The 17882-nt window shown below is 47.3% G+C and overlaps 1 protein-coding gene across 2 annotated transcripts in view; it reads left to right on the top strand.

Moving 5' to 3' along the window:
* The window catches only part of NTRK3 (neurotrophic receptor tyrosine kinase 3), a 234413-nt gene that overhangs the window by 176080 nt on the left and 40451 nt on the right, over window positions 1–17882 (top strand). For both annotated transcript variants that reach the window (XM_075431339.1, XM_075431340.1), the window contains exons 13-15: window positions 1298–1428; window positions 5418–5590; window positions 11552–11795. In XM_075431339.1, coding sequence (XP_075287454.1) covers window positions 1298–1428; window positions 5418–5590; window positions 11552–11795 — 548 coding nt within the window. The remainder of the gene's footprint in view (window positions 1–1297; window positions 1429–5417; window positions 5591–11551; window positions 11796–17882) is intronic.

Raw genomic sequence — 17882 nt, forward strand, 5'->3', positions numbered from 1 at the left:
CATCAGCTTTTGTTCATCAAGCTCTGGAGAAGAGTGTGTAACTCCCACTGCCCTGCCATGACCATCAGGCTGAAGCTGGGGGTGGTTTGTGCTACTACAGTTCTCAAGGGAGGCAGTAAGCATCACTGAAGAGCAGTTTAGAGATATTAAGTCTGCGTATTGCGCATCCAGACAACACTCTCATGGCTGTGCGTCTCTAGCTGCTTCCACAGTTCGTTCCAGGCATTAAAAAAAGCCATTTTGTATTTCCAGAGGAGCTGTATGGGCACTGTGATGCCAGAAAGGTGCTTACACCTTTGTCAGGAAGCAGCTGTGCTCTAGTGTCATCCCAAGAAAGAGTATGGAGACCTCCAAGCTCTCCCAGCAACCAGTGACATTTACTCATGACCCAGCATTTGCGGAGATCCTGCTAGTCACTTATCTACCTTTGTAGGTGCCCAGTAACTGGGTAGATCTAGCCCTTATGAATGACTCTGTTAGCTGAGCAGGCCAATCTTCATAGACCTCTGCACCTTTGTTAAATTAATAGCTATTGCTCTTTTGATTCTTCCTGAAAGCTTGCTTGCTATTCTCTGTCAGTCCTTGCTGTCCTAAATGTCAGTGGAAAGGATCATTGAAAGTAATGGGTTGAGTCTGTGTGTTGTGCCAATGACTTTATCCTGGGATGACCTTGTTTCTGAAGGAACAGTTGCGTTGGAGATGGCTGCGGGGTCAGGGTCTTGCTGTGGGGCAGTACTTGGCACTTCCAGCCAGCTTCTGCTCTTGCCTTAAGGTGCATGGGGGTCAGTGATTCTCCTCCCCTTAGGAATGCTTTGACTTGCCAAAGTCCAGCCTCAAAAATCTGCCCAAGTTTGGGTTTAAGCTGATCCCAACTGAAATGCAAAACTCAACAGGACCTTCTAATCTCACCTGGCCTGGCATCAGAAGTATGTGACCTTTGTTACGCCTCACAGGAGGTCAATTACTTCCAGGATCATTCCAAAGAGATTCAGGCCTTTGTAGCAGATTTAGCCCCAAAGGATCCTCTCACTGAGGACAAGATTGCCATGAGCTTATAGTGAAAACATGAGAAACCTCAAGTACTTTCCTCGCAGACGTTTTGCATGAGGCTAGCTCCGTCCCAGAGATGGCTGCATTCTGTGGGTGGGTAAAAAGATCCCTGTAGATATTTTTGCAAAGCAGTTTCAGATCCTTTGCAGCTTGCTAGAAAATTGAATTAGCTGTTTTCCATTCCCTGAATTAACCCTGATTCATTCTTCCCTCAACCCTCTCCCTCTTCCTCCCCTCCCTCCAACAGATGTCCAGCATATTAAGAGGAGAGACATCGTTTTGAAGAGGGAGCTGGGAGAAGGTGCCTTTGGGAAGGTGTTCTTGGCCGAGTGTTACAACCTCAGCCCCACCAACGACAAAATGCTGGTGGCAGTGAAGGTAAATCCCAAGAGTGAATGGCACAGAGTAGGGCAGGGGCTGGCCAGCGACACGAGGCTGGATGAGCCTGCGTGGGAAAGGGAAGCAGGGGAGGGCTGGGGGCCAGGGGAGGAGATTTATCTGGTGCCGGAGATTGTGGTAAATCCACTTAGTCACACAAACTTTCAGTGTTTCGCTTCAAGGTCGTCTGTTCTCGCCAATGCCAAAGCCTCTCTTCCTGCTGATGCAGCCAGGAGACAGACTGGGAGGAGAAGCTGGTCTGGAAGCTGCAAGATCCCGCACAGCTGCAGCAGCGCAGTGTGGAGTCCACCTTCCCTCTGCGAGGGAGCAGGCCCCTTCTCTTTCCGGATTTTATCTCTTTGAGGAACACACAGAAGCTGAAACAGAAAAAAAGGCTCAGCAAAAATGAGCACTTAAAACCTGAGCACGACTGACCAATTTGCTGGGATCTATTTTCTCTGAAAGGTTTTTTGCAAGATGGGCAAAGCAACTCAGCTCGGGACTGCTTGGATAGCCACGGATCGCTCCTGTTTTGGTTTCCTGATTTTGAGCTGACACAAGTTCAGCTTGGCTTGTGCTGTGCTCTTCGCATCCTTGTGAGGGTCCTCATGTGAGCTGTGCCCCATCAGCGTGCCTCTGGGCAGAGGACCCCACTCAGGGCAGAAATGTGCTCTCCTCTCAAGTGGCACCAGTTGGCAGACACACAAGTCTAATCCCTGGGAGTTAATTGATGCCACCTAAGTCCTTGGAAGAAGATCTGCATTTGAACTGACGCTCTACAAGGAGAAAGGTTCCAGCACTCTCTCCAGGATGCTGGAGGCATCCAGTTACTTGAGAGTTGTTTTAATTATTGGCAGTTCAAGCCTTTTTTTGTCCCCTTATACTCTGACTGTGAACTGCACGATTGCACCTTTCACCTCTGAGACTGGTTAAAGCCGAGGTAGCACGGCTACCCATATGATTAATTGCCTGCTCATAAGGCTGATACCTGCCTATCAGTGTCAGCCATCCCTTGTGCGATTCTGTGTCTCAAGTCTCTGCTGAGTTTCCTTTGCATGTAGGCAGAAACAGCATCCGAACTTGTTTCTGTTAATTGGTACTATAAGCTTACATCTCCAGAGTGCCTTTCATCCTGCAAGATCATACAGATTCAGCTTTGGAGCAGGGCCTTGAAACCTGGTTTCTCGCCAGCTCTGGGATGGGGGGGCAGGGAAAAACTCACTCTAATTTGGGCCATATTATAAGTCTTAGGGGGAAAAAAAAGAAAGAAAAGAAAAAAGACTTCACATATTAAGCTGAGATTTGGCTGCATTTCCTGAATATCTCATGCTTCTGATGGAGGCTGAGAACTACCTCCCTGGTCACTGCAGCTCAGGGCAGCAGCAGGACATGCTCGTTAGGGCAGCTGAGTCCACAGCCCAGAGTCTGCCTCTGCTCTGCTTTCAGGGACTCCCTCCCAGGGCCAAAGAAAGAGGCTGTGTTACTTGTTTAAATGGACTCAGATTTTCAACGGAGCTAAAGGTTGCAGCCCTGCAGATAACCTGAGTTTTGATGTGATGGCATGGACAAGCTTCCTGTTTTATTCAGCTTGCTTCTAAAAACATCCCAAGAGATGCACAAAACCACTATTCAGCAAAGAGTGCTGAGGTTACAGAGTCAAGTACTAGAAATGCTGAAGGGGCTGGTATTCAGGGCATGTCCTCTGAACACATTTTTCATATGTCTATGGACTGCTTCATTGTGATGATCACTCCTGTGCCTGAGAGCTCCCTACATGTGAGTGCGCTGGTTTTCACAGCCTCCCAGCGAGGTGTTGGGGTTGTATCATCCCCATTTTGCAGAGGGCATATTGAGAAGCAGGGAACTGAGCTGAAAATATCCACTTAAGTGGAGGATGGAGTTACTGACCTGCCTTTCCAGCCCTGTGGCAGCAGGTACCAGACCCACATCGAACCCTGCTGCAGCAATAAACATGGCGCTTGTGCAGACCTGGTTCTGATGCTGCGTGAGAGGGGATTTCCCAGGTACTATTGGAACAACTGACACTTTGTGACAACGGCTGCAACCTGCAGATGCTGAGTGACTTGCCAGATGTCACGCAGGCATCATGTGATGGAGGCACAAATACAATCTACCCCATACTTTCCTAGGAGTGGCATTTCAGTGGTTTTGCTGAGGCATTCCTTCTCTTCCTCCAGTTCTGGTCTTCTTTCCCTATTCTATCACTTCCAGCTCCTCTTTCCCTCATTTCTAAATGTTTGGCTGTGCAACCTTAATAATGTGTGTTTTCAATTTTTTGTGTGTGTGTGATGTTTACAAACTCACAGTCCCAACACCTGTAGAAATGATTGTATGTGAAAGAGAGGAAACCTAATCTCACTGCAGCTTGAAATATTACATGCAATGACAGGAAAAAGGGGGAGAAAAGAGTGATGGGGGAGGGGACTGTTTTCCTGGGAAAAAGAGGGTAGCATCAACTTTATGAAGATATTAAATGACTAAAAGTAATTGGGTGCCTGAGATAAGGATGGATGCTTTGCCATCTGCACAGTGTAACTAACATCCATCTAAATATCTCTAGTTAAGCTATCCCAGAGGACATGGAATTGAAATTAAATTATGCCATGTTACTAGCAGTTTGGGAGCAGAAGAGGAGATGAGGCAGTGTCCTTACTACTGACTACATTGCTGTGCATGGCATTGCACCCAGTGCCATAGACCAGCTGGAGGTGCAATAGCAGTGTGCTCAGCCCCTTACTCTATGCATAGCATTCTGATGCTCAACATCCCTTTTTGCATGTAAATTGGAGCCTGCATCTGCTGATGCCAACCTCTCCTTTGTGTTTGGGGGGATTCAAGGCAGGGGGAATAGGGGGCAGGCGTATTTATGTGTAAGTAAGGGGGGGAGCTACCTAGTGTTCCCCACCACTGAGGGGAAACCAGTGCACATCAGACTGAATCTGGGGATAACTGGAACAAGTTGCCCGGAATCCTTTTCCGCTCCTGTTAGGCTGCATGGCTAAAGCCAGAACTGGTACTAAACAGTCCTGGCATGTGGAGGATTGGGAGAATATAACTGAGGCCCAGCAACTCAAAACCAGAATTGCCTCTTCCTTAAATGTTGCAAAGACCATTCTGATTCTTGTGGCCATACCATCTTGTCAAGTGTTCTGGACTTCAACTTTTTTACTAAGTACCCCCCCTTGATACTCTGGGATAACAACACGCTGCTTTCAGACTAGCTCTCTGATGCAACTGCACAATAATGCATGGACAAGCCAGTCTGCAACCCTGGGGAACCCTCCCTGGTCACTGGCTGCACCCACAGTGATATCTTCATAGCAACTTGGCGACATTGGGCTAGTCCACTGAGCCCACAGGCTACCGTGCAATGGCAATGTGGAAGATGAGATATTCTAACTAAGGATACCGATTTCAGCATCTGTCTGCCAGGGGAGCTGTTATAAACAGCAGGGAAGAAAAACATGATTTTAAAAATCATGAGAAAAGACTTGACAGTGTCCTTCTTCAGAGGCAGTTTGAAAAATCCACACAATAACTGCACAGCCAGGCAAATCCATCTTCTGAATCAAGGCAGTGTAGTCAGCTATTTCAAAATAAAAGACAGATAGCAAGGACTGGCTGGCTCAGGAATTTAATAATAATGAGATATGAAGCCATTCACCCCTAGGTCACCAGTACAAATCCTGCCCGAGTTGGGAATAATTGGAAGCTATTACCCTCTGAGGCATGTTTGCTGTTGCCTGGGAAATGAGTTGGGGATCCCACTGGGCCGGTAACTACATGAACAAAATGCCGAGGTGGTGCCACCGGCACCTACCACCTGTCCTCCCAATGCAACCATGCCAGTGGCAGTGGTTCCACTCCCTTCCTTTCCTCATCAGCTCCTCTGTGACACTGCGACCCATGTGTTCTGGCTTTGCCCCTACCTGAGCCCACCCTGTGTGTATCTGTGCCCCTTCTTTCAGGCACTGAAAGACCCCACCTTGGCAGCCCGCAAGGACTTCCAGAGGGAGGCAGAGCTGCTCACCAACCTGCAGCATGAGCACATTGTCAAGTTTTATGGCGTGTGTGGTGATGGTGACCCACTCATCATGGTCTTCGAGTACATGAAGCACGGGGACCTGAACAAGTTCCTGAGGTACGTGTGGAGGAAGGCATGGGAGATGCTGTACAGCTGCTCTACAGCCTCATTGTGGCTTGTTATACATATCTGGTACAGCAGTTACACCACTGCCACGTGAATGCTGGTGGGTTGGATAATGAAAGATGCTTGTTTCAAGGACAGCTTGTAGGAGATGCTGGTCCTCATGAGATTTGGTACTTTATTAGCCCTGCCCCAGCATTTTCTCTTAGGTAGTCTCGGGGGCGGTCCCTGTGAGCTATGGAAACCAGACTTTTCTTCTCCCACCTCAGCAAGTTTGAAGCTCCAGGAAGCATGGCTGCAATCCGTCTCTGCCCTGTGGAGGTAGAAGGGCTTGAAGCCATGGCTGTCAGCAGCTCAGAGTCCCATCCACCCAGCAAAGCCATACCCTGCTGAAGGAGGAAGGCTACTATCCATCACTCCCCATGTCACCCAGCTCCAGCTTCAGTAGCACCAGAACCAAAACATTCCTTCGAGAAACTTGCTGGAATCCTTGGTCTGATTGGTATCCTGGGTATTTATTGATGTCTAGTTCTCCTTCCTATATTCAGAAAAGACCTGAGAGATGTTGGAGGGGTCTCAGGCAATGCCTGTGGAGTCCAGCCCTGGTCCTTGTTCCCTAAGCTTTATCAGACAGAGACGCTCACTGAGGTACAAAATATCCTAGGCCCATGTCATCACGCTACTCAAGAAGCTAGGCGAGGCCTGAAGAAGTGCCATAATTGCCTTCCCTGCCTCTAGAGAGATACAAATTTCTGGAGGACCCCCCAGTCATCATTCAGCCATTTGATCAGCATAAGGCAGATCATTTGTGTGCCCTGAATCTGCCAGCGATGAGGGGCAGGGAGCAACCGTGGGAGGATGTTTGTGGTGCTGTTCTCCCACGATACAGAAATTACCCACTGAAACCTGCGTGCAAGTGGAGTGGTACTTGCCTCTTGAAATAATTAGTAGTTTTATTTCCCAGTCTTTAGAAAATTGGACCCTTGATATTTTCCTGTTTTGACTGCTAAGTGTGAACATGATTGCAGCAGGAACAAGAAGCTTGAGCACAGCAGGTATAGACCTGGGGTTGGGATACACGCAACGATTATTTTTCCACCATCACAGTCAGTTTCTGACCAGGAAACACAGCTCCCTCCATGAGGTTTTAGTTTCTAAGCAATCATCTACACCAGAAGGGGGAAGGACCCCAAAGGTTTCTTTGTCCTCATTTTAGCACAGTTGTGGGTAGATTGAATATGATTTTATAGCTCAGTCCCTGTCTCAGCCTCTGGATACATGACATCCTTGACAAGGTAGGATGAGTGGAGGCTGATGCTACACTAGCTTTGCAGAGCTCCTCATACCCACATTCAAGGGGGAGCAGCCTTGATTACCTTGGTGTCCTGGCTCCATCTGGGATAGAGTTAATTTTCACAAGAAGCTGGTTGGGCTGACCCAAACAGCCAATCAAATGGGATGTTCTATATCATGTGATGTCATGCTCAGTATTTAAGTGGGGAGCTGGCTGAAGAAGAGGCTTTTTGCTACTCAGGAGCAAGCTAAGCATTGAGTGGTGAGAACACTGCATGTTGTATATGCTTTGTATCAGTATTATTGATTGTTTTTTTCTTCTCCCTTTGCCTTTCTGTTAAACTGTTCTCATCCCAACCCATGAGTTTTTGCCTTTTTCCTCCTGATTCTCCTCCCCATCCCACTGGGGAGGGGGAAGGAGTGAGAGAGTAACTGCGTGGTTCTTTGTTGCAAAGTGAGGCAAAACCACGCCACCTGGGACCCTCTCCTGTGGTACCCTGTCTTGCAAGGGCTCAGCAACCTCCTAGCAGCAGTGGATTGAACTCTGCCTGCAGGCATGAAACCGTGCATTGGGCTAAAACGGTGTTTTAGTGAAGACTGGAGACGCAGTGTTAAGGACAGTGCCTCAGCTTTCTGACTGGGGGAAGGCAGTCTTAAATAGAGCATGAGACACCATGTTCTTGAAGTGCTTCACAAGGAAGAGCAGAAAATTGACCCATCTTTTTTCCTGGCAGAACCAGTAACCTTATCTCTTTAGAGAAGGTAGACATTACAGCTGAGACATAGCCTCCTGCTCTGTTCTAACTGACCTCCCAAACAGTTTAGTCCAAAACTGGTTCTCACTGTCACAGAGGTATGTCTTGTGCCCACTGCATTGCCTCATGGAATTGCTTCGCACAACAGTGTGCTCCTAAGGCTGATACTGTGCTGAAGCCATGCACCCCCCCATCCCCATCTCCCAGCCATTCCCTGGGATATCTGAGAAACACTCGCAACCTAGGAGACCAGGGCCTGTCCCTGTGTCACTGGAGACAAAAGCTCGTTGTTGTATTATCTTTGGCTCTTACAAAAGAAAAGAAACTTTCCAGTGCGTGGTCCCCAGGATTACAGCCGCACATCTTCCAGCTGTATTTGGCTGAGATTTTCCTTCTCATGCATCTGTGGAGCAAGCAGCTACGAGCTCCCTTCTCTGCATGTTGGTGTGTGATAGGCAGTGAAATCCCTCTGTGTCCCAAAGGAAGCTGGCTTTTGGGACAAAGGACCTTATACCTAATAAATGGGAACTTAAAACTCCTAAGGGGGCATACGGAAAGAGAGTCTTTGGCTTTGTTTGTCAGGTCGGCTATCTGCTGGTGGGAGACTCTGGGGGACAGGGGCTGTAAGGGGTCAGAGAGGGTCAGTGGTGTAGGAGTGCCTGGCATCCCTCAGTAAAAAGCAGTTTTTATTGTGGCATGATTCACCCAGTCCACAGCAGGAGACAGTTGCTCCCAGGCACTGGAGGCCAGGGACACTGGGAGTCTGTAAGAGACACTCATATGGACTCTTCCCAGTTTAACTACAGAAATTGGAAAAGAAATAAAATGGAAGAGGCTCACTTTAGACCCAGTTTCCTAGAGAAAAGCACAATAAATAAATTCCCCTAAGTGTTGTTAGGCCATTGTGTGCTTCCCACAGAAGACAGAGAATTTTATTTGTCTGTAAAATTAACTGGTGTGGCAAGAGGAAGCACTAGGATCAACACCCACCAGATGGCCTAGAGGTGGCATCTATTGGGATGGTTCTACATGCCTCCCAGGGGCCCTGTGTGTGAAACCATTTCTGGTGTTACAACAGCTTACCCTGCTCTCTGCACCAGGGGACACTGCAGTTGTGGTGTCCTGGCTAATAGAAAAGGGGTAGTGAAAAGATCCTGCATGGGGAAATACAGACTTTGCTCTGCAGGGAGCACGGCATCCTTGGGGCTGGTGCACACAGGGGCTGGAGACTGCCCGCAGGATGTCTGTGGCAAGGCTGGATGCTGCCTGGCACACAGACTTGCTGCTCGGGGGTCGGCAGCAACCGCCTTCCCTCTCTGCTCACTGAGTATCTCCACCGGTTCTTCCCTCTCCGTCTGTCACTGGTTTCCTAGCTTTTGTTTGCTGTCTGTGGCAGCAGCACATTTCAAGTAGGGATATTTGCATGTTGCCTTTACAGACCCTCTTTGCAGTCTATAGCAACCCTCTTTGCAGTCTATAGCATGTTGTTGCCATTTGCTGTTAACTCAGAAAGGCAATAGAATTTGTTAGAAAAGTTGCATAATTGTGATGTTTATATGTCAGTCCTTCCAGTGCAGTGGCCCCACATTCAGACTGTCTTGGGACAGAAAGAGGCACTTCAGCAGAAGAAGCCAGAGGGGCAATTTTATTCCCCATGTTGGCAAAAGCTTCCACGACTCCATAATAGAAAGAATCCCCAACAGTTCTTTAACAGGGGATCCACACAATCTCAAGGCCTTTCTGTAAAGATGAAATAAACCCGTTTCTCCAAGAAGAGATGGGCAGATCCCTCTCGTATTCCCTGGAGGTTTCTTGACGCAACTTAACAGGAGGGATATTAGTACATTAATTTCATAAATGTGTTGATACCTCTTTCTTTTGGACTATAACCATGTGGGATGGAGAAAGGGAGGAAGATGTATGTATTATATAGGACATACTGAGATGTGTCCTATATAGTAAGATGTACAAAGACCCAGTGAAATAAAGGTGTTGGTTGACCATTTTTTAAACACCATGTGTTCCTTCACAGACATTTCTTTGGAGGCCATTATTGTATTTGAAAAAGGTGGCAGTAATGAGATAGTAATATATCCTTCACTTCTCACATAGGAATGTTTACCTTTGATGACAACAGGTATCAGCTGCAGCTGAATATGGTGTAACTGCAAGGCATGACTGGTACAAACTGTCCAGCACAGTTTTAGAAGCTATTGTTTGTCCTGCTTTGCTGTTCTTGGCTAACCTGCTCAGTTCTGGCTCAGCTTCACCTGCTGTCAACATCTGTGGTTGCCAGCAGGTAATTTCCTGGGGTAAACCCATCTGTAGGCTGTTTAAATAAGACATCAAGGAGTCATTTCTGCATACACTTTTCTGCAGCCCCTCCTTGCCCTCAGCAGTCCTTCCAGTGTGCTGCTGCTCCCACCATGCCCACAAGCTTCCAAGACTCCTGCTGCCGCAGTGCTGGCCCCAGCCAGCTCATCCCACATTCACTGCAGCATCACACACTTGTGGCTCCCCAAAACTACCCCTGGCTCTTTAGCACTGATTTCTGGAGTTCCTCTTCTCTTCCAGCTGTCCTTTCTACCAGGAGAGAACCTTCAGGGCTGTGTTCCCAGTGGCAGGGCAGCAGGAGGTAGCTGAAGAGGGTAGCATTTGAAAAACTATCATTTGAACTCCAAACACCCAAATGTTAATCCCTTGGTGCACCCTCAAGCCCAACAGAGCAATTAGGGAACAGAGACAAGGGAGGCACAGTTTGGATCTTCCTGTGGGTTGTTCAGTCCCATGTCAAGAAGGAGGGAAAGCTCTGTATGTGCAATTACAAATTGCTGTCTCTCTGTTGGGTTACCGCTGATGACAGGGGTGAAATGCCAAGAGTCATTTCAAAGAGAACAGTATGAAAGACTCAGAGGAGATGCTATACTGTATCTTAGTCACAAGGAGGAAGGTCACAGCAAAAGCTCTTGCTTTTCCCTAAATATGAGGGCTTTTGTTATTCTACCTTCACATAGGCTACAACAGGGTGAGACGCACCAGGGGAAGAGACATCACAGAGGGAGCATGGCAAAGACAGGCTTGGTACACAGTGAGGAAGGGGACTAAAAAGGGCACAGGACAGCAACGAGACTGACCGTAAGTCCTGCATTTACAATGTACTTGGTTCAGCAATATATTTCCTTTTGTTGTGCAGGATGTTCTCTACATCTGCTGACATCCAGGTCTAACCTTTGCACCTGTGCTCGTGCCTTCACAGTTCACAGTACCTGTGTTATCTCTGGGATAGCTTAGGGTATAAAAGGTATTTTCCAGGGATGAAGCTGCTTGTGTTCACCTGAAACCTTTTCTGTGATCTCTGGCTGTATTGATATCAATCAGAGGGCAGTTGTTTGGCCATATGGTGTTCAGAGGAAATAGGGGAGGCTGTTTGGGATTAATAAAGAGATCAGGTAACAAAAATATGATGGCTGTGGAAGAAAAGGGGATGATATCTCTACCTCTGGGAAGGTTTCCAAGGTATAAGAATTAACTGGAGCAAACATGTAAGTATCTGGAGGCTCACTAGTTTTCGCATATGTCTTGCCAGAGAAGAATGTCCATGTTGCATCAAGCCAGTGATCCCTCTGTCCTGGCAGTCTGTCTCCACTTGCAGCCATGAGAGATCGCTTGCAGTAGGGTAAGGATAGGAGAAGGATGTATGGCACCCACTCACCCACCAAATGTTCCCTCAACCTCCTGTTCTCTTAAGCTTTTATTTTTTCTTTCCACTGGAGCTGTGTGTGCATCCTCACAGTGCAGACTTGGGGGCTAGCCCCCACCCCAGCAGGAACAGCGACCTTGTGGGATTCCTATCTTCTGGTCACTTTTGAGACCCAACTCTATGCTTTTTGCTTCTTCCTCCCTATAGGGCACATGGCCCAGATGCTATGATCCTCGTGGATGGGCAGCCTCGACAAGCCAAAGGGGAGCTAGGGCTATCCCAGATGCTCCACATCGCTAGCCAGATCGCCTCTGGAATGGTGTACCTTGCCTCCCAGCACTTTGTCCACAGAGACCTGGCCACCAGGAACTGCTTGGTCGGAGCCAACCTGCTGGTGAAGATTGGAGACTTTGGGATGTCAAGAGATGTCTACAGCACTGATTACTACAGGGTAAGGCAGCTCCAGCTGCAGTCTGATGTTCAGAGCAAAGGGAGACTAGGAAACGTTACAGTATATCAGTTTCTGGAGCTCTTGTGCTCACTTGCTTGGTTATTCCCTCATTGAAACATGTGCACAGATGTCAATCAGACATCCCTGAATCACTGTCCTCACTCATTTTCAGTACTGGGTGTGCTTGTAGTTCAGACATCCATGCAGGTGTCTACACACAGAGGTCTCTATGGTACCCCAGCACACAGTCACATGCTCCGAGATGGCTCTGAAGTCATCCTGTTCTTACTTCCTTCCTATTTTTTCTTCCCTTTTTTTTAAAGGCATTGATAAATTAAAGGTAATCCAAAGACATGACAAAGACTACAGGCTATGACCTCCGGTATTACATTGAAGAAACTTAATACAGAGACCTAGAGAAAAGGCAACTGAAAGAGTGACTGATAAGTGCATAAAATATGAAAGAGGAAATAAGATGCAATTTACATTCAACCTCAAAATACTTTTTTCCAGCAGGGTCATCATTTAGACAATGCAATAATTTGCCAGAGGTAGGTTGCTGAGGGCCTGTCATTAAAGAAGTTCAGGAAGCAGGTAGATAAAATGCCTGGGTTTAGTGTAGAGGCTAATCCTGCACTCATCTCTGGGGACAGACTCAATGAGTCAGGAATGCCTTTCCAGCCTTTTCTTCTGTGATTTGTGCTCGCACTGTCCCCTTGTCTTGCACACTCCCTTTGTACCCATCTGCACTGCCCTATCTGCCCGGGATGGCAACCTCCCTGGGGGACAGCGCATTTCTCACCCTTCCTCAGCTACAGGGGAAGCTGTGATGTGCAAAGCATTTGAAGCACACTGGAGTAGGCATTTGTCACTGGGATATGCACCAGCAGGGAAGGGCTTTTCAGGCTAAGGAGCAGTGGTTTCTATCCTGATGCTTGGAGTAAAGCTAGTTTATTTCTGGTTACAACATGGATGTTTGGCTTTGAGGATGATTTCTATCAGCTACCCGAGAAAGGGCTGACCTATGATCTTGATCTGATTCAGAAGGTTTTCTTTCTGTGATAGTCAGTTGCCAACTGTAGTTACTGTGTTGGGGAGGAGAAAAAATGTGATCAGATTGCTGCTGAGACATATGACCTCTCCCAGCCCAGGACATTGGCTTATCACTGAGTTTAATTACCATTGAGGGAACCAAACTTCACTGTGCAGCATGGAAGCCCATGTTGGGAAAAGGTCTTGCTGCAGTTACTGGGCAATGGTGAGGGAAGAGAGTTGGCTGTGGTCCCATCACTGCTGAAACTTCAGGAAGGAGTAGGAAAGAGAAGAGCCGAGGGGAGAATGAGAAGCAGCCCACGTGATTACCCATGTTCTTGTCTGCCTCCTTTCCTTCAGCCATGTTAGACCTACCCCAACCACAATAAGTGTCACATCGCTTGAGACAATCCCAGCCAACCTTGTGTTCCTGCAGCACCGAGAGCTCTCTGCACATTGGGAGAATTTGCTGCTATTGACATGAGCAGGCTGGGAGGTCCCCCAGAAAGTGGCAATTGAGATGATCTCCACAGGCCAGTCCGTTGTTGTGGGATTTTTGTCTTCTCTGTGGTGGTGTCCTGTAGACCTCATCCTGTCTGTGCAAAATGCTTTGATGAGGATTGCTCCATACTATCTCGTGCAGTGTCATAAAGCTTTTTAGGGGACTTTTCTCTGCTAACACAAATTGCCAAGCATGACCAAAGCAGTAACTAATTATCACCTGTTTACCAGAGCAAGAGCTGATCTTCAGACCAGCACAGCCTTTTGTCCTTAGCTGATTTTCCTTTCTCGGTTTTCATTGACTTTTGGTACTTTCAAAACTCTTGATCAGTAAGTCTATGCTCTGCATGCATGGAGACCTTTCCTCTGCTACAAGCAGAAGTAGTCCTAGAAGAAGGGTCTTAGCAATATACGGTTCTGATTGCCCATATTTAGACCGGTGGCACGAGTGGCAGAGGGTTTACGTGACTTTCCCAAGACCAAAGCAGGATTCAATGGCAGAGATGGAAAGCCCATCCAGGTCCTGTATTCCCCCCAGCAAAGAGCAGAAGTCCAGGAGCCAAGTGTTCCTCACCTGTCCTTCAGCCACAGCCCAGCCACACTCCTTCCAGCATATGAGAAGAACCCAGATAGGTTCATTTCTCAATCACCTTCTCTGATCAGTACCTTGTGGGACATGTTTACTAGGAGAGCACATAGAGTTGATCTCATTAGTCACCCTTCTGGTGCACTCACAGTTACGGTGACAGGCTCTGTCCTTCCTCATCCACCACTATCTTGTACCTGTCCTCTCCTTCTGCCTTTGCACTGCACTGCCACATTCATTCTCTGCAAGAACTGGTGTGAGCCTTGCCGTCTCTGGACTGGGAAATCTGTTTGGTTTCTGTGTGGCAACCTGCACTTCGAAGTTCCCTACGAACACGACTGATTAACCCTTTGAACAGAAACCTGCTTGTGACACTAATGAAGGCACATGGGTCTTGTGAATTGGCTGTATTAGACTTGACTTTAACTTTGGTAAGAAGAAGCATTCACTTTCTCCTGCAAACATAGATGAGAAAAACAGTTTGACTTCACAATCATGAAAACTGGCTCTTCAAGGCTCCTGAGACAACCCTTTTGGGTGCATAGACCCATCACAAAATCCACCAAGGTATCTCAGCGAGGGCTTTTGAATGGATACAGATACAGAGCAAATGAGCTCCACTGTGAGAAATGTGAGAACCAAATGGCTCCTGGGTCTCACCTATGGAAGGTGGAGAGGTGGCTGAAGAGTTGAACTTTAACTCTTTGGTGCTGTCACTGGTCACGTCTACAACCTGCCTGGTAGAATTCCAGTCTGATTCTCAGTGTTTGTGCACAGCAGCTCTCCCCTGTCAATGGTCTGCTGTTCCCATCAGTAGGACCTGGAGCAAAGCTGCTTCAGGTGGTTTCTAGAAAATAATGCTTGATGTGTCCAAGCTGCAGTCCAGGGAGAATACTGTAATTTTTCATTTTCTGGGGACACAGTTAAGGATTCCACCTCGAAGCTGACACAAAGTGACAGGTCTGGAGCTCTCTGCAAGCAGACTCACTTCAGCCTGCTGGTTTCCTGTGTTTGCTCCTGCCCAGGCCCCACGAGCACAGATAACTGGGCATGTGGGTATGTGAGTGTGTTCCAGGCTGAGGATTAGCTCCCAGTCATTTCCTTTTTTCCCATTTTTAATCTTTTAAAACAAAGAAAGAAGACCATCTGGCTCCTGCATTTGTGGGATGAAAAAATGCTTTAACAAAGGTGAACTGCTTAATTTCCTGTTACACATTTGGATACAGAAAACAAACATTTGTGTAACAAAAGCAGCAGAGAGGCTTGTTTTCCCTCTCTGCAAGGCTCTCCATGTTCTGCCTGAAGACAGATGCGTCCTTTTCCTTGTGCATCACAGAGGGACCCCATCAGATGGTGCCTTTAAACCTTCTTTCAACAAGACAGGATGGCGAGAAGATGGTTGTGGAGGTTGTACTGCCCCAGATCAAAGTGAGTGGGACAGCAGGTGTAGGTGGTGGGGAGAGGTGAAACAGCATCTGATTAGAAAGCCGATGAAAGTGAAGGGACTGAGGAGATGAGGAGAAGTAGCCCAGCATCTTTGTGAAAAGTAAAGGCGGAGATGCTGAAGAAGCATTTCTGTGATGTGTTGTGTAATGTGCTGTGCAGTCATTGGTGTGGGTCTCTGTGGGAAGGCAGGATAAAATATATCCATATTGGAGAGAAAAGATTTCAGTGGATTTTGTTTTCCTTGTTGTTTTCTCTAAAAAAATGTGTGAGTAGGTGATTTTTTTTAGGTATGACTCAGGACTGTGACAGCAGGTGGTGGGACGCTACAGGTCAGGGAAGTTGTGCCTCAGCCAAGCTGAGTGTGGCATAGAGACTGCAGCAAGTCAGGCAGAAGGTGCCCGCCCAGTGCTGCCTGGGGAGCTGGAGGCTGCCACAGGGGCTAGAGGGGTTTGTCCAGAGCTGGGAACATCACCAGGGCTGGGTTTAGGACCCCCAGCTGCTCTTTCACTCAGCAGACTGGGGCTTGGTTGCTCCCTAGTCCTGTGGCTCTGAACTCACCTGAACTCTGGTAAACTCCAGATCATTTTCCTTTTAAACCCCGAAATGCGTAATTCAATTCCAAAACAAAAATCATGTGGCAGCTGCCCAGAGAAAAGGCAATATTTCTTCATCTTTGGAAGAGAACAGTCTTAACTCGTAGTCAGAAATCCAGAATAACTTCCAAGGTAATGTCCTGACGTGGGTGGGACATAAGCAGTGAAGACACATGTCAACTAGAGAGAGGATTTATGTAGGCATTAAACCTCATTATGACTTCCCTCTGTCCAGATCTCCTATGTCCTACCCTTCTGGCATGCTGCCCCAAATCTTGGCCTCTGCTTAAAAGCTCTTAGGGATTTAGCTCCATCCTTTCCCAGAGGTCTGTCCTGAGTGTTCTCCTCGTCACAGTTCATCAAGTAGAGGATACCTGCTTGTCAAAAAAAGACACATGCAGGATTTGCGAAGGGCTCTGAAAGTATGTTTCTATTTCTAGCAACACAGACTTAAACATAATCACAAAAAACGCTCCCTGCTTCTGTGTCCTCACCACTCTGGAGCATTGTTTGGATTTGGGAGAGACGAGGTTTGCAGGAAGAAGTAATATCTTTTATTAGAACATATAATATTGTTGGAGGGGAAAAAAGAATGAATTTTAGACACACAAGCCCTCTCTGAGCATTTTTGTTGTTGTTGTTTTTCAGTAGTATCAGTTGTTTAATAAAAGATTAATATCTCTTCCTATGAACCGTGGCTCTCACATCCTTAGACCATCAGAATCAAAACAATGTTTCTGCTATGACTTTGGCCTTAGGTCAATGTTCTTTAAAAAGTCTAGGATCCTTCTGGCAGAAGCATCCTCCTCTAAAGCAGAAGGTTTACTGTGTAAACATTTTCTTTCTTCTCTGTCTTTAAAAGGGCTAGTGAAAACCCCATATATTTTATAATATTCAGTATCCATTGTCAGGTTGCTTTCTGATGACCATCTCCCATCTAGGCCACCTCTTTCTCTAGTTCTCTGGAGTTCAGAATTGTTTTCTTTCTCCCGGGTACAGTTGGCTATTTTTCCAGTGAAGTTTCCATGCAAGTAATAGATCACCAAGGTTTAGCAGCTGCCTGGGTCATGCTCCTTTGGAGGCTCATTCAGCATGGTAGATAAGACCAATAGACAAGCCTTACACTGAAAGCAGATTTAGTCTGACCCTCACTCTCCTAGATAGAGGGTGCCTAAATTATCACAGCCATCATTGAATGGCGCTCTGTTCCCACCAGCTTTGAACTCACTGCAGAAGTTTAGCTGTACTCTTCCACTGGCATTTTTTGTGCATCCTTGACAGGGTTCCTTAATGCCCATGTTTATCCTTCAGCTCTGCAACACCTGATTTTGTGTCCCTTGAAGCTCTCTCTGTTGCTTTACAGTCCATCTCTTGCAGCATGTTTACAGCATGAGAGATCGATCCTTGCGGAGGGAAATTGCTGCCCAGTCCTGTTCGCACCAGGAGGGAGCCTGCAAGAAGTGTGCTAGGGCTCTGCAGCATCGCCTACAAAGGCAAATGCCAGCAGGCAGAGGGGAGGAAAACTGCCTCTGAATTTCTGTCTGGGATATGGTACTGACCCACGTTGGGGTAGGGGGGGAAAAGCTGCCGCTTTGAGGTATTACTGTAGACCTGGTATACACTGGCAGGATTAGTCAGCTCCAGACAGAGTGTGAGCCAGACTCCGTACATCCAGGCAGCGTGTTCAGGCTCTGTTTCAGCTTTGATGGGTGGGGTAAAGCAAGTTCAGTCCCTGGCTGTGCTGACTCTTGTGTGCAATCTTGTGTAGATGCTGCAATGTGTGTGCCACGTTCAGCTTCCGACATTAGTACCATTTCCAGCACCTAAGCGCTGTGCAGATAAGCATCACCTTCTGTCTCTTGTAGCCCTTCTCTGAGGTGAAGAATACAATGTGCTACTCTCTCTCCATCCTTTTTGCTTGTGCGCTGG

The sequence above is a fragment of the Opisthocomus hoazin genome, chromosome 10 (genome assembly GCF_030867145.1).
Source record: "Opisthocomus hoazin isolate bOpiHoa1 chromosome 10, bOpiHoa1.hap1, whole genome shotgun sequence".
Classification (NCBI taxonomy): Eukaryota; Metazoa; Chordata; class Aves; order Opisthocomiformes; family Opisthocomidae; genus Opisthocomus; species Opisthocomus hoazin.